The sequence below is a fragment of the Sphaeramia orbicularis genome, chromosome 13, assembly GCF_902148855.1.
Source record: "Sphaeramia orbicularis chromosome 13, fSphaOr1.1, whole genome shotgun sequence".
Lineage (NCBI taxonomy): Eukaryota > Metazoa > Chordata > Actinopteri > Kurtiformes > Apogonidae > Sphaeramia > Sphaeramia orbicularis.
The window spans coordinates 30,378,079-30,395,112 of record NC_043969.1 but is presented as its reverse complement, the minus strand read 5'-3'; the positions used below and the strand labels follow the sequence as shown (position 1 = coordinate 30,395,112).

Below are 17,034 nucleotides of genomic sequence, written 5' to 3'. Positions count from 1 at the left end.
CATATCAAAATCTGATCCACAATGTGACACTACATCTGAAGTAATGTTATCTAGGTAATAGCAACACTTGTATTATGTTTGACATGTTTGTTGCTTTTGCTGCATAGTGGTATTTAAACATAAGTGGACATTTAAATGATGGTTTCTAATATGTTCTTTTTTCTTTCTCAGAGTTTACATTAAGTCTATGGAAGATTTAGACATTAAAATAACAAAATTTGCTATTTAAAAAAAATTAAGTAAATTTATTCTATTCTATTCTATTCTTTTTTCTTTCTTTCTTTTTTACTCTAGATGACACTCTTAGGCCCACTATTGGACTGCAGGTAGTGAAAAAAGAGTGAGCTTTAGTAGCAGAAATATAAAGCTGATACACAACCACTGACCGTTTAAAGACCAAACAGCAATACAGTGCCTTGCAAAAATATTCATCCCCCTTCAAGTTTTCCACATTTTGTTGTATTACAACCACAAACATACATTTATTTTAATGGTATTCTATGTGATAGACCAACGCAAAGACGCACATAATTGTGAAGTGGAAGGAAAATGATACATGGTGTTCAAGTAATTTATTTTATTGTTTTTTGCAAATAAAAATCTAAGTGTGCATATGTATTCACTCCCCTTTACTTTGATACCCTTAAATAAAATCCAGTGCTGCCTTCAGAAGACACCTTTATAATAAACAGAGTCTGCCTGTGTGTGAAGGCCTCAGAAGTTTGTACCTCTGAACAAACAGCATCATGAAGACTAAAGAGCACACCAGACAGGTCAGGGATAAAGGCACAAGGAAATTTACTGCAAGGTCAGGCTGTAAAACACATATCCCATGCTTTGAACATCTCACAGAACACTGTTCAATCCATCATCTGAAACTATAGAAAGTGTATGGAGCAACTGCAAACCTAGCAAGACATGGCCATCCATCTAAACTGACCGGCTGGACAAGGAGAGCATTAATCAGAGAAGCAGCCAAAGGCCCGTGGTAACTCTGGACGAGATGCAGGGATCCACAGATCAGGTGGGAGAACCTGTCCATGGGAAAAATATTACTTGTGCCCTCCACAAATCTGGCTTTTATGGAAGTGTGGCATAAAGAAAGCCAGTTGGCCACAAGCCATGAAGGGAACACAGCAAACCTATGGAAGACGGCGCTCTGGTTAGATGAGACCAAAATTTTACTTTTTGGCCTTCAGGCAAAGTACTATGTGTGGTGAAAACCTCACACTGCACATCCACCTGGACATACCATCCCCACTGTGAAGCGTGATGGTGGCAGCATTGTCCTCTTTAGCAGGAACAGGGAAGCTGAGCAGAGTTGATGAGAAGATGGATGGAGCTGAATTCATGGCAGTCCTGGTCCTTTCTTCAAATTTGACAGAAACATTTATTCAGATGAACTGGTCTGATTTCAGCAGCTAAAAGTCAAACAGAAATTTTGTTAAGCTATATAAACTGAGATTTGCCAAAATAAATGGTCCTCTACACTACTCTTTTGTTAAATATCCATCACAAGCACTGATACTGGGGGAAACTGAACTTTTGAGGTGAATTTTATTAAAAACTGAAGGGTTCATTTTCTGCATCCGCTTCAAACTTTTCATGTGTGTGACAAATCGCTGACCTAGTGACTTGTATCAATGATAATATGTATGAAAAGGGAGGAACTTAACCCCACACACACACACACACACACACACACACACGCACACACACACGCACACAGGCACACACATGCACACAAACACACATCACTGTACCCTACATGTTTTCCATGCTGTCACTCTAGAGAGGAGTTCTTGTAAACACCTTTTATAAAAACTCACATCTACTTGCACCTTCTGCAGAATGTAGGGAGTTGAAGACTGAGTCATGTATAGATAAACAAAAAGATATGACAGATTAAAATCATTGAAATTAAAAATAGCTTTATGATAAAACCATTTTAACAAAATAGTATTTTTGTTTATATACACTTTCTCTTACTGGGTAGCTGATGAGATGCTCCATTTGATTTGCAGAGGTTATTGTGTGTTTACAGGGTTTGTCTCTGGCAAACTGTTGAATGTTGTCTGTGAGGTAGTTACGTTTATGTTCAATGTCCAGATCAGCTACATCCATGACTTGTTTTCTCTGGTTCTTGACTCGATGGTCCTCCTCATCCTTCCCTCTGCTGCTTCTCACTGTATTGAGCAGACAGATAGGACTGGAGGGGGTTCAGGCATCAGTGTGTTTTCGGTGGGATGCACATAGCAACAAGGGTCTCTCTCTGGATGGTGATGTGATAATTGGAGGCCTCTTTAATCTCTATCACAAGCCGTCATTTACAGAACACGACTTTACTGCGGAGCCATATTTTGAACCATGCAATGGGTAAAACTAAATCACAATTTTCAAAGAGTATACATTTTTGTGTCCATGTGTAGCTTTATTTTGTGTTATGCTGCTACATTTTCTGAAATGCAGAAAATCAGGTAGAAATGTAATATAGACACAGTAATTAAATATCCATTCATTTATAGCCAACTATAATAATCTGATTCATAATTGTATGAGCAATATGAAGTCTACATTTATGTCTGAACATATAACAGTAGCGATTTGGTATTGAAATAGTCCTAAGTATTTTAATTTGTAACTGGTTGACATTATAATTTTTTGGAAAATCTGTTTACATCTTTCTCTCTTATCTTCAGTTTTAACACAAATATATTAAAATCAATCTATGCAATGGCATATGCGGTGGAAGAGGTAAATCATAACAGCTCCCTGCTGCAAGGAGTGAAGCTGGGTTACCGTATACTGAATAGCTGTGGCCGATACCCCTGGGTTCTGAAAGCAGCTCTATCATTGGTTGGAGGAGACGCACACAGCTGTATCTCAACTGTCTCTTCTCCTCACTCTGCAGTTAATGAACAAACTGAAGGGAAAACAGGTATGGTAAGATTTGACAAAATGTGGAAAATGATAAATGACATGAAAACCACATATTTTTTCATTTTTCTGCATATTTTAATGTTATAATCAGGTGGTCAGTCTGTTCCTTTGCTCATTGGCCCGTCTTCATCAACAACAGGAATAATATTGTCGAGAAGTTTAGGCCCCCACTCTGTTCCACTTGTGAGTTTGATGAAAACAATACATATATACATATAAGCCATTCATGAACCCTTTTAAACACCCACTCATATTTATATATGTTTTTTTTTTTTTTTTCAGGTAAGCTACTTGGCGAGCTGCCCTTGTCTCAGTGATAGGCAGAAGTTTCCAAATTTTTTTAGAACAATCCCCAGTGATGTTTACCAAGCTCGAGCCATTGCACAGCTGGCTATACGCTTCAAATGGGCCTGGGTCGGAGCAGTGATAGTTAACAACGATTATGGTCGTTTGGCTTTACAGGTGTTGTTTATGCATATGTTACCTTTAAGAGAACATTTTCAACACGCTGTCAACATATATGTAACATTCAAATCTAAACATTTCAGGTGTTTCAGAAGGAGACTGAGGGAAAGGGGGTCTGTGTAGGATTTGTTAAGACTGTCACCTGGGAAACAATTGTGAATGATGCCAAAAAAGCAGCAATTACAATTCAAGATTCAACTGCAAGAGTGATACTGATGTTTTGTTGGTATACACATGCAACCCAAGTATTTCTAGAATTGTTGAATCTAAATGTAAGTGAAAACTTTAAATCTGAATAACTACTTGCATTTATGACTACACAAATATTTCTTACCAAAGAAAATACTAGTTGTGTTACATGGTGTAATGTACGTTAGTGTCCTCTCATTACAGGTGACTGACAGACAGTTTCTGGCCAGTGAGGCCTGGAGCACCAGTGATGAACTTATGCAAAATCTTGCTGTCTCCAAGTTTTCAAGTGGTGTTGTTGGTGTGGCCATTCGCAGTTCAACAATCCCTGGATTTGAAAACTATCTCAGACGTTTACACCCATATGATCGTCCAGATGATGAGTTGATAAGAGAATTATGGGAAAAAGAGTTTGGATGTAGTCCTGAAGCTACACAATCCCATCAAACACCTCTCTCGTCATATCCCTCTTCTCCATCTCCTGCTAATAAGTCTGTTAAAAAAGTTTCACTTCCGCCTTGTAATGGAACAGAGTCCCTGGAGGAGGTTCAGAATGTCTTTACTGACACATCTCAGTTGAGAGAAACATATAATGTGTATCTTGCTGTTTATGCAGCAGCTCACGCCCTTCACAGCCTTCTCTCCTGCCCAAACAGAGACAGTCCTACAAACAACAGCTCCACCTGCTCCTCTGCAAAACACATCAAACCCAGAGAGGTAGAATTAATTTGGATCATCCTTTCAAACCTTTTTTTTTTTTTAAATTAATCTATTTATTCACATTTCTTGTATTTATTCTAATAAATAATAATAAAATTATTTCAGCTTTTACAGCTCTTGAACAAAGTGAATATCTCCACACCACATGGAGAAATGTTCTATTTCCAAGGGGCTGATATTCCACCAAAGTATGACCTTGTCAACTGGCAGAAAACCCCTGAGGGTTCACTTAAACTTGTGTTGGTTGGTCATGTGGATGAGTTTAATGTCCACCTAAATGAGTCAGTTATCCAGTGGAACACAGGATCCAATGAGGTGTTAAATTAGAAAGGGCTAGTGACATGCTTACTGTTGAATTTTTCAGGCCATCAGATGTAAACATAACAATAAAATTCCTTTTAATTTCCAGGTTCCTGTGTCAGTGTGCAGTAAGAGCTGTCCCCCAGGTACCCGAAAGGCCAACAGGAAAGGAGAACCTGTTTGCTGCTTTGACTGTATTCCATGCGGAGAAGGAGAAATTAGTAATATAACAGGTGAGGAAACTAAAATAGTGTACAATAAGAATTCAACTGCAAATTTCATGCTTCTTTTTCTTCTCCAAGGCTCCCTCCACTGTGAACGCTGTCCATCTGAGTTTTGGTCCAATACTGAGCGAACTGTCTGTATACGTCGTCAGACAGACTTCTTGTCCTTTAATGAAACACTGGGCATTACTCTGACTACAGTCGCTGTGTCTGGTGTCATAGTGACAACAGCTGTGTTTGTGGTTTTCCTTTACTACCGTCAAACACCTATGGTGAGATTGATCTGCAACAGTGAAACAGTATTTGAATAATGATGAAAACTTGTGTTTGACATACGTCAAATTTGTTAATTATTTTCATTTCAAGGTTCGAGCCAACAACTCAGAGCTGAGTTTCCTTCTTCTTCTGTCGCTGAAGCTCTGCTTCCTGTGTTCTCTGGTGTTCATTGGTCGTCCATCAGTCTGGTCTTGTCGGTTCCAGCAGGCAGCCTTTGGGATCAGCTTTGCCCTTTGTGTTTCCTGTCTTCTGGTGAAGACCATGGTGGTTCTGGCAGCTTTCCGCTCAGCTCGTCCTGGTGCTGCAGCTTTGATGAAGTGGTTTGGTCCAGGTCTACAGAGAGGAAGTGTCTGCCTGTTCACCAGTGTACAGGTGAGAACCATTTGTCGAGGGAATGATGAAAATAATTTAGGTTGTTCAATTTTATGTAATGTATGCTGTTTCATTTAAAACATTCAGTTCAAATGTGTTTTCTTATCTTCTAGATCATCATCTGCATCATATGGTTGTCTCTCAGTCCACCAGTACTTCACCGTGACTTGGGTATCCAAGGGTTAAAGGTCACTCTGGAGTGTGCCATGGCCTCTGTGGTGGGCTTCTCTCTGGTTCTGGGCTACATCGGTCTGCTGGCCTGCACCTGCCTCCTCTTGGCTTTTCTTGCCAGGAAACTCCCTGACAACTTCAATGAGGCCAAACTGATCACTTTCAGCATGCTGATATTTTGTGCTGTTTGGGTGGCCTTTGTCCCTGCTTATGTTAGCTCTCCTGGGAAATATGTGGTTGCTGTAGAAATTTTTGCAATCCTGGCCTCTAGTTATGGTTTACTGTTCTGTATCTTTGCTCCTAAATGCTTCAATATTCTTTTGAGGCCTGAAAAAAACACTAAGAAACACCTGATGGGGAGGTAGATATCACAGCACACTTTATGGTATTTTTTATATTAATAATTCTTTCTGGAGACAGGTCTTTCCAGTAACTTACAATAAACTTTTGCTGTTTTTCTCTTTGTGTAACATTTGCCCTGAGACTGTTTTTTTTTTAAATTTTGCTCCTTATAAAGACACTTTTAAAGCAAGTAATAAAAAAAGTAATACTTTCATATTATCAGTGTACATTATATCATACAATAAGTCATTGCTTGACAAAGGTGACTTGCATAGATTCGTTTAATCAAGAGTTGTCAATGCAACGATAGGATTAGTGACATAAATTAAATATCTGGCACCCACTGTTATTATAGCAGCTGACAATTCATTAAGCTAATGTATTCTTAACTGTTGCTCACACTCATGTTTCCCCTAACTTGCATCGAACTTCAGCAATTACACTATTAAATAATCTTCTGGCACTTCTTCAAACTTGTCTATTTCTTCACTGATGGACCTTCTAGCTGCAGTCTGGAGGGAGCTCAGTGCAAAATCTGTGTTCAGGTTTCTAAAATTTCTTAGTCTATAGTTTTGAGAAAAAATTCTGTGTCCCAGCAATATTTACCCCATTACTTTTCCTAGAACAGGGATGTTGGGGAGTTGTATGGTCCAACGACCATACAGACACTTAAATAACATACAGGAGTAAAAAACACTTTGTATTTTTGATGATTTGGCTGAAAAGCAGTTTTTGCAGAAGTGGGTAAATAATATTTTACCATAAAAATTATGTAGCTTCAATTCAAAGTAAAAAAAAAAAATTCATTTATTTTTCAATACAAACAAATCCCTATGCAATCCCTTATGCAACCTCATGTATAATTGCTCTTGAAATGACTTTAATAGTGTTATGAAACATCACACCTGCTGCCAAGGGCATACAATTCCCTGTATTGGTTCAAAGTACCGTGATACAATTGTTTTCCAAAACAAGACTGCAAAGTTCTGCACAATAACAAAACAGGATGAAGTAACTGAATCCCTAAAAATAAACCACTGGTAATTGAGCTGATGAAGTGACTGGATAAATGCAACAAACACATACGAGCAAGATGACGATTAAAAACAAAACTAAATCCAGCAGGAAGTTGCTTCAATATAGAAAACTTTGAGGTGATCAAGAGCATAGTAGAGCCTTTTGGTAAATATAAAGCAGAGTTTTATCACTGACTTGTCATTTCTGAACTTTGATAAGGGGTCTGTAATCGCGATCCACAATCAGACATGCAGAGCTGATGATGGTAATGGGCCCTAATGATGGAAGCCACTTGCTGTAAAGGAGAAAAATGAGGAGGAATTCCATCCAGAACTACTGCAAAAAGATGGCTGACTCCCTGAATAGAAACCCTCTTCCCATGTAAAACGTACTGCATGTATTTGGATGAAAGTGATGTTGTTCTACATTGCATTTGTATATATAAGCTATTTATTACAAAACATGTTTGCTATAACTGTGTAACAGCACAACAGGAAAGAAAAACTAAGGATCAGGCTCTCAGGTTGTGTGACCCTATGCTCTCACTGGCTGGCGTTCTGTGACGCTGCGCTCTCATTAGTTGATGTTCTGTGACACTGCGCTCTCATTGGCTGGTGTTCCGTGATGCTGCACTCTCATTGGCTGACATTCTGTGACACTGCACTCTCATTGGCTGGCATTCCGTGATGCTGTGCTCTCATTGGCTGATGTTCTGTGACGCTGTGCTCTCATTGGCTGACATTCTGTGATGCTCTGCTCTGATTGGCTGACGTTCTGTGACGCTGTGCTCTCATTGGCTGACATTCTGTGACGCTGCGCTCTCATTGGCTGACGTTCTGTGACGCTCTGCTCTGATTGGCTGATGTTCCATGACGCTGTGCTCTTATTGGCTGGCGTTGTGACGCTGTGCTCTCGTTGGCCGACGTTCCGTGACGCTGCGCTCTCATTGGCCGGCGTTCCATGATGCTGCGGTCTCATTGGCTGGCGTTCTGTGACGCTGCCTTCTCATTGGCCGGCGTTCTGTGACGCTGTGCACTCATTGGCTGGCGTTCTGTGACGCTCCGCTCTGATTGGCTGGCGTTCTGTGACGCTATGCTGTTGTTGGCTGGTGTTCTGTGACGGTGCCCTCTCATTGGCTGATGTTCTATGTCGCTGCGCTCTCATTGGCTGATGTTCTGTGACGCTCCACTCTGATTGGCTGGCGTTCCGTGATGCTGTGCTCTCATTGGCTGATGTTCTGTGATGCTGCACTCTGATTAGTTGATGTTCTGTGATGCTGCGCTCTCATTGGCTGACGTTCTGTGACACTGCGTTCTCATTGGCTGACATTCTGTGACGCTGCGCTCTTATTGGCTGATGTTCTGTGATGCTACGCTCTCATTGGCTTGGATTCTGTGATGTTGCGCTCTCATTGGCTGGCGTTCTGTGACGCTGCGCTCTCATTGGCTGACGTTCTGTGACGCTCCACTCTCATTGGCTGATGTTCTGTGACGCTACGCTCTTATTGGCTAGAGTTCTGTAACGCTCCACTCTCATTGGTTGATGTTCTGTGATACTGCGCTCTCATTGGCTGGCGTTCTGTGATGCTGCGCTCTCATTGGCTGATGTTCTGTGACGCTGTGCTCTCACTGGCTGATGTTCTGTGACGCTCCGCTTTGATTGGCTGGTGTTCTGTGATGCTCCACTCTCATTGGCTGCTCAAAACAAATAAATGAATGAATGAAAAAAAGCCTGTTTTGTTTAAAATCATTGCTTCCTGGTGCTTTTTAAGGCTAAAAACTCAAAAAAGACTGTTCTAGGTAATTTGCAAATGCCCATGTCCCTGTGACTTTAATAAAAGAAGCCTCAAATCATTGCAACTTTCACCACAATTTTTTGGAAAAGCTGCCACAAAATCAGGCATTTTAGGCTGCAACAATACAAAAAAAAAATCTCGTGAAATCCTGGAGGGACTGAATGAAGGACCAAGTTTATGGCAATGGAAACACAATGATTCAAGTTTAAATGCAATTAAACATTATGGAAACATATTTATGCCGAAAACTACTTATACACGTTTTTGGTCAATATGTTGCTAATAGGGTTCATCAGCTTTACAGATATAGCAGGGCCATGTATAGCTATAATTTGACACACAGTCTTGTGTTTCAGGTACATGGGCCAGACGTGGCCATCGAACAGGCCGGGGGGGTTTCAGGGGTGTAATGATACATCAAAGTTTTGGTTCAGTACGTTTTTGGTACAGGGGTCTTTGGTTTGATACATTTTCGATATGTTTTCAGTACAGTGAAGAAGACCAGTAAAGGGGGGGGGGGGGGTATACGGGGGTGCGCTCCATAACTACCGAAAACCAAAAGTGAAACTTAACATGCTGCGAACATCCGACCTGGCTTCTGTGCATTTGTCATACTCTCTGTTGTCATGCTTACTCCCTTTATTGGCCACCTCAGCCTCAGAATAAGGTGTTTTTATGGGTTATTTTTTGCAGTGGCTCTGCTGCAGAATGTATAGAGGAAACCCTGCACATGGGTTCTGCTTGCAGCCATCCTGCTTCCAGAGTGTTTGCGATCTTCACATAGGCCACATGTATTTGTTTGATACACGTCTGTATTGTATTGAAGGCCCCAAACCGAAATGGTTTGGTACAAACGACTGTACCATTACGCCCCTATATACACTGCAAAAAAGGGGTGTCTAAAAACTAGATAAAACCACTAAATCTGACGGAAAAGGTACTCAAAGCAACTGAAATATCTGTCCATGCAGCAAGATAATTTCACTTGACAAGATTTCTTGAATTAAGATTGTTAAATCTAGAAATAAGCATGTCTACAGACGTATAAACATTTAAAATAAGAAATTAACTCTTAAAACAAGATAAATAATCTAACACTTCTAAGTCTAAGTTTGCTTTTTTTTATCTTGGTAAAAAACTAATAATTTGCAGTGTACCTATTTTGAAAAAATCAGAGGAAACCTGCACAGTGTGAAGAGAACAGAAAGGTCACAGTCTGAGAATTGAACATGGAAACCTCCCCTGCCCCGCCTCCTCATCTTATGGAAAGGCACATTGGCAGCACAGCCCCCAGCCACTGTCAAACACCTCCAAGTTGGGGAAGACTAGGTCTGACAGTGAACCAATATCCCTGGGATTGTTAAATCCAAGCAGGAAGTCTCTAGAGTATGGAGGCCTATCAGGCAAAGCATCGACGAGCCAGCCATACTGACTAATAAGTTGTTTTGTGGTCATTGGAAGGCGATCCACCATTATGATGGAAAGTGGAAGTCTATTACAAATTAACACGACTAAAACAAGAACTTCAATAGAGCGTAGTACAATTATTAAATGATAAGAAATGACACAAATCCAACAAGGATACCACTGCTGCTGGTTGCTGTGTGTGCGTGTGCCCATCCTAAAGTGGTGGTTGATGAAATGAGAACCTATTCACTGCATCACTTATAACTAGCTGCAACTGTTAATCACTGTTAAAATTTTCTAATAAAGTACTCTTACTTATTTACTAAGTAGAATTCAGGGTTTGGGGGGGGGGGTTGGCTATGTCACATATGTCTAAAATATCACTTCGCATACATCAAAACAATGTTTCATTTGCAGATGGCCCTTTTCCTGGATTGGCCCTCCAAGTTGGTGTTCTTGACTGGTTTCTGCCAGGCCTGGTACATTCAGTTTTCATACAGCACTGCACACTGATTAAAACAAGATAAAATGTGTAGATGTAACTCACTTCATGTTGTAAAAGAACCTGCTATTGATAGTGTTGCACTCCAACTCATCCCAATGGCTTTGCTGACTTGTTTTGTCTAAAAATCTGCCAAAAGGCACACACATTACATTTTATATGGTATATATTCAGTAAAATAATACATTCATAATTTACACTTGATTGTATGGAGTCCAGCATTTTTGTCCCCAAGGTGGGGTTAGTGTCACTATGTGAGTGGGTTTGTGATTTTGGGAATCTAAAAATGAAAAAAACAAAAAAAAACATGCACCACCATCACCACCACAACCAGCGCATACACACAACTAGTTACTTCCAACAAGTGCGTGCAGTACACTATGACTCTAGAGAGGAAGACTGAATAATATGCTTATGTCATCTGTTTTTTCTCTCTTCCATATAAAACGATAGTGACATTTCAGAGTATAGAGAGTATGTTAGAGTCAAGACATTACATTTGACCTTGTGAAATGAGCTTTGAACTGTAGATTTTTACATGTTATTTTTTTTTTTAGAATTTGTCGTGAGTGAATTAGTAATTATTCTTCATAATATTAAGTATTTATTCATCTTTTTGAACTTCATTGTCAGATTTTTGATAAGGTAGGTCTCATGTCAACAGTTTCTTTCTTTCTTTCTTTTTCGATGAATTGATTCCTTATATGTTTAGTAAAATTTGACTTCAAAGTAACAGGTAGTTTTATGTTTAATGTCCAAATCAGCTTCATCCATGCCTTGGTTTCTCTGGCTCTTGACCCGATGGTCCTCCTCATCCTTCCCTCTGCTGCTTCCCACTGTACTGAGCAGACAGATAGGACTGGAGGGGGTTCAGGCGACAGTGTGCTCTCGATGGGAAACGCACACCAAAAAGGGCCTCTTTCAGGATGGTGATGTGATCATCGGAGGTCTCTTTAACCTTTATTACACACCTTCGTTTGCAGAGCAGGACTTCACCAAGAAGCCACATTATCAGAGCTGCTCTGGGTAAAACTAAACCACAGTATTTTGCTCACGTGTTTTTGTAGCAGAGAAAGCATTTGTTATAATCTTGAAATATGTGTCATAATACTTGTGGTTTTAACCCTTAAAAACATGAATTAATTTGTGGAAACTTTCAAATTAATTTTCCTGCAAATCTAACTGTTCTGAAATAATGTGTTATCATTTATTATTATACTGTCCTCTGCATTTGGCATTTTTAAATTGAAATATGCTATTTTCCTATATTTAATGAATTGAATATGTAGCTGTTTATGAGATTATTATGTCAAACAAGTGACTTTTTCAGCAAACTATATCATTCACTGAATGTAAAAACAACCACATAATATTGGTTTTATTGATGAATCACTGTTGTGGACGTAATCATATCTGATGTCGCTGAAAAGATGAGGAACTGCATTTTACCTGAATAATTTATGTTGGATTAGTGGTTAAGACCTTCTTACATATTTTACATCAGTAGATAGCGTTGGTCATCTGTTTGTCTTTGAAGGTTAACTAAAGTCTAGTTTTGCTAGTTGATGCTGACTGCATTTACTGTATGATAGTATGTATGGAACACATTTTTAGATAGTCATAAATGTCTCAACCTATTAATATTTGATTATGTATTTTGTTTGATTCCCCAATACTTTCTTATTCTGATGTCAGTTTTAGCTTCTCAGCATTACAGTTAATGTATTCTGTGGCATTTGCGGTGGAGGAGATTAATCGTAACAGCTCGCTGCTACAAGGAGTGAAGCTGGGTTACCGTATACTGGACAGCTGTGGCCGATACCCTTGGGCTCTGCAGTCAGCTCTGTCACTTATTGGAGGAGACGAACACAGCTGCAACTTAACTGTTTCTACTCTTCAGTCTGTAACCAATGGGCAAACTGGGGATACAGCTGGTATGATGTTCATTACATGGAATTTAACACATAGATAATATGTAAATGTTAGGGGCTAACCCTGTCACTGAGCTCCTATAACTGTTCATTCAATCCAATCAATAGGTGCTAAATCTGTTCCTTTGCTCATTGGTGCTGCCTCATCTACAACAGCAAAAGTATTGTCTGGATTGTTGGCACCTCTCTCTGTTCCACTGGTGAGTTTTATTAGCTTTGGTACAATTGATGGATGGGCCTGTTTTAAATGACAAAGACTAAACTGTTGATCTGATTAAAACATTGTCAGTATTAAAAGTAGGTTAGGAGATGTTTTTCTGGGGCATTTTTTTTACTATATTGCTTAAAATCCCCTTCACACCCTGTTTGCAACCAATTAATTAAATGCTCTAACACAAAAATTAAAAATTTTAGCCAACTGTGGAATGGACAGGACTGAAAAAACACCATCCAATCATTTCAACCGGCCCATCGAAATGATTGAATGGTGATATGTCTATCAAACTCAACTGCTATTTGTCCCTCCCCCTCTGTGTGTACCCTCTTTGTGCACGAATTGTGTGTTCTCAGAGGCTTAAAGCACTTGTACAAGAAACGAAGTCAGAGCCAGAGCTTGGCTAGCTATATTAGCTATATTAGGATGTAAAGTTCGCTGGCAAGCTGTTTTGTCACTAACATAAATCAATAGGGAATGTAATGTTGGCCAGATAGGTAGGAATTTGGGCTGTTCTACCAACAAACAAAACAGTAAAATGCACAGATTACAGTCTTGCTCCTATCAGCTGTTCTTACTAGACCAAGATTACTTAGAACACGTATCAATATAACAAGTGAAAAGTCCAACTTCAAACTGATGCTGCAAAGTGCTCATGAACCCTCAGGAACAAGCATTGTGCGTTCAAGTACTCTGGAGGCATGGCTTCAGGGGGAAGTCTGAAGAAAGGGGTTTGGACTTTTGAATTATGTATTTTCAAAATGTGGCTTGCTTGAACCATTTTTTCCAGGATCTCCTACCCTACCTTTAAGGAGTGTTATTATTAATAGCCTAATAACAAGTGTCCACATACTTTTTCTTTAGATTAGCTACATAGCGACTTGCCCTTGTCTGAGTGACAGGCATAAGTTTCCAAGTTTCTTCAGAACAATCCCTAGTGATGTTTACCAAGCTAGAGCCATTGCACAACTGGTCTTACACTTCAGATGGACTTGGATTGGAGCAGTGGTAACAGATGATGATTATGGCTACTCTGCATTACAGGTGTATATTGATGTACTTTTACATTTAAGAAGTGTTGATCTTCATGTGAAATTTTGTATTGATTGTTTTGAAATCCATATTTCAGGTGTTTCAGCAGGAGACTCAGGGAAAAGGGGTGTGTTTAGAATTTATTCAGACTGTCAGCTGGGAAACTGTTATGAATGATGTGAAACAAGTAGCAGAAAAAGTCCACATGTCAACGGCAAGAGTTATTTTTATTTTTGGTTGGTCCAGAATCGTAACACAGCTATTTCTTGAATTTGCCAAAAGAAATGTAAGTAAATGATACATTAAGACTTATGAACTACAGAGTTCATTTGGCAAAACGACATAGTTTATATGCTTTTACCAAACAAAAATGGTTGTAAATTGTTCTTCTCATTACAGGTGACTGACAGACAGTTTCTGGCCAGTGAGGCCTGGAGCACCAGTGATGCACTTCTCCAAAATGTTGCCATCTCTAAGATTTCAAATGGTGTTGTTGGCGTGGCCATTCGCAGTTCAACTATACCTGGATTTGGAAATTATCTCAGACGTTTAAACCCATATGATCATCCAGACAATGAGTTTATAAGAGAATTATGGGGAAAACTGTTTGGATGTAGTCCTGAAGCTACACAATCCCATAAACCACCTCTCTCATCATATTCCTCTTTACTAAAAACTGACCAGCCATCAAATATCTCTACTTCATCTCCTACTAAAAGGTCCCTTCCAAAGTCTTCTCTACCACCCTGCACTGGGACAGAGACTCTGGAGGATGTACAGAATTTCTTTACTGACACGTCTCAGTTGAGGGTGACATATAATATCTATCTTGCTGTTTATGCAGCAGCTCACGCCCTTCACAGCCTTCTCTCCTGCCCAAACAGAGACAGTCCTACAAACAACAGCTCCACCTGCTCCTCTGCAAAACACATCAAACCCAGAGAGGTAAAATAAAATAGCTTTGTCTCCTTTAGAAGCCCCCCCTCCATACATTTACTTGATGGAGAAGTCCTACAGTTTAATTTAATTAAAAAAAATAATAATAATGAGAAATTATCCTTTTAGCTTTTACAGCACTTTAATAAAGTGAATATCTCCACACCACATGGAGAGACGTTCTATTTCCAAGGGGCTGATATTCCACCAAAGTATGACCTTGTCAACTGGCAGAAAACCCCTGAAGGTTCACTTAAACTTGTAGTGATTGGTTATGTGGATGAGTTTGATGTCCAACTAAATCACTCAGTTATTCAGTGGAACACAGGATCCAATGAGGTATTCAGATGAACTGGATTACAGTTACATGCTTCTCATTGAAATGTCGCTTTACCAGACATTGACATAATTTCCAGGTTCCCGTCTCAGTGTGCAGTCAGAGCTGTCCCCCAGGTACCCGAATGGCCAACAGGAAAGGAGAACCTGTTTGCTGCTTTGACTGTATTCCATGTGGAGAAGGAGAAATTAGTAATATAACAGGTGAGGAAACTAAAAAGGAAATCATGATTGCAACTGAAAACATAATTTTGTTGTGTTCATCACCCTTGTCAAATTTCTTTTTATTTTCTCAGGTTCCCTTCACTGTCAACGTTGTCCATCTGAGTTTTGGTCCAATACTGAGAGAACTGTCTGTGTACGTCGCGAAACAGACTTTCTTTCCTTTAATGAAACACTGGGCATTACTCTGACTACAGTTGCTGTGTCTGGTGTCATAGTGACAACAGCTGTGTTTGTGGTTTTCCTTTACTACCGTCAAACACCTATGGTGAGATTGTGTATCAAAATTTCAAAAAGCATTTCACTTGTTTCTCATAAATAAATTATGAGAAACAGTTTAAACTGTCTTGTGTTTGTCTGTTAATCTTATTTACCTTTAGGTTCGAGCCAACAACTCAGAGCTGAGTTTCCTTCTTCTTCTGTCGCTGAAGCTCTGCTTCCTGTGTTCTCTGGTGTTCATTGGTCGTCCATCAGTCTGGTCTTGTCGGTTCCAGCAGGCAGCCTTTGGGATCAGCTTTGTACTCTGTGTTTCCTGTCTTCTGGTGAAGACCATGGTGGTTCTGGCAGCTTTCCGCTCAGCTCGTCCTGGTGCTGCAGCTTTGATGAAGTGGTTTGGCCCAGGTCTACAGAGAGGAAGTGTCTGCCTGTTCACCAGTGTACAGGTGAGAACCATTTATTTGTACATATATATTTATATAATTAGACATGAAAAAAACATCAAACCTTTTTTAATTAACATTCTTTTTAGATCATCATCTGCATCATATGGTTGTCTCTCAGTCCACCAGTACCTCACCGTGACTTGGGTATCCAAGGGTCAAAGGTCACTTTGAAGTGTGCCATGGCCTCTGTGGTGGGCTTCTCTCTGGTTCTGGGCTACATCGGTCTGCTGGCCTGCACCTGCCTCCTCTTGGCTTTTCTTGCCAGGAAACTCCCTGACAACTTCAATGAGGCCAAACTGATCACTTTCAGCATGCTGATATTTTGTGCTGTTTGGGTGGCCTTTGTCCCTGCTTATGTTAGCTCTCCTGGGAAATATGTGGTTGCTGTTGAGATTTTTGCAATCCTGGCCTCTAGTTATGGTTTACTGTTCTGTATCTTTGCTCCTAAATGTTTCATCATTCTTTTCAGACCAGAGAAAAACACTAAGAAACACCTGATGGCGAGATAGGTCTTTCGTTATTCAGACATTAAATTATTTGTCATACTGTTTATGTGTAAAACAGTGTGTATTTGACTGTTCAACATACTGAATAAAATTACTTGGGCTTCGCTCTGTCACATGACGTGTCACCCTTCTATCACATGTTAGCATGACTAAAACAATAACTTCAACATAGTACCGTTATTATTACTTTTTTTTTTAAATGACACAAATCCAACAAGGATACCACTGCTGCTGGTTGCTGTGTGTGCGTGTGCCCATCCTAAAGTGGTGGTTGATGAAATGAGAACCTATTCACTGCATCACTTATAACTAGCTGCAACTGTTAATCACTGTTAAAATTGTCTAACAAAAAACACTCTTACTTATTTACTTAGTAGAATTCAGGGTTGGGGGGGGGGGGGGCTTTTTTTGGCTATGTCATATATGTCTAAAATATCACCTTGCATAAATCAAAACGTTTCATTTGCAGATGGCC

At 39.8% G+C, this 17,034-nt stretch overlaps 1 protein-coding gene across 1 annotated transcript; it reads left to right on the top strand.

Annotated features, from left to right (window-relative positions):
* The first annotated feature begins 2,733 nt into the window (after positions 1 to 2,733).
* On the top strand, positions 2,734 to 16,562 carry LOC115431124 (extracellular calcium-sensing receptor-like). The gene is made up of 14 exons (XM_030151365.1): positions 2,734 to 2,943; positions 3,799 to 4,085; positions 4,211 to 4,311; positions 4,484 to 4,629; positions 4,724 to 4,847; positions 4,917 to 5,110; positions 13,730 to 13,873; positions 14,297 to 14,537; positions 14,622 to 14,842; positions 14,963 to 15,172; positions 15,250 to 15,373; positions 15,466 to 15,659; positions 15,772 to 16,053; positions 16,140 to 16,562. The coding sequence occupies exons 1-14, from the start codon at positions 2,734 to 2,736 to the stop codon at positions 16,560 to 16,562; spliced, it is 2,901 nt and encodes a 966-aa protein (XP_030007225.1).
* The last annotated feature ends 472 nt before the right edge of the window (positions 16,563 to 17,034 follow it).

Coding starts and splice junctions, on each gene's coding strand:
- LOC115431124 (XM_030151365.1), top strand. CDS start 2,734: ATGGCATATGCGGTGGAAGAGGTAAATCATAACAGCTCCCTGCTGCAA. Junction 5,111..13,729: donor ACTACCGTCAAACACCTATG/GTGAGATTGATC, acceptor CTTTTTCTTTAG/ATTAGCTACATAGCGACTTG. Junction 15,660..15,771: donor ACTACCGTCAAACACCTATG/GTGAGATTGTGT, acceptor ATTTACCTTTAG/GTTCGAGCCAACAACTCAGA.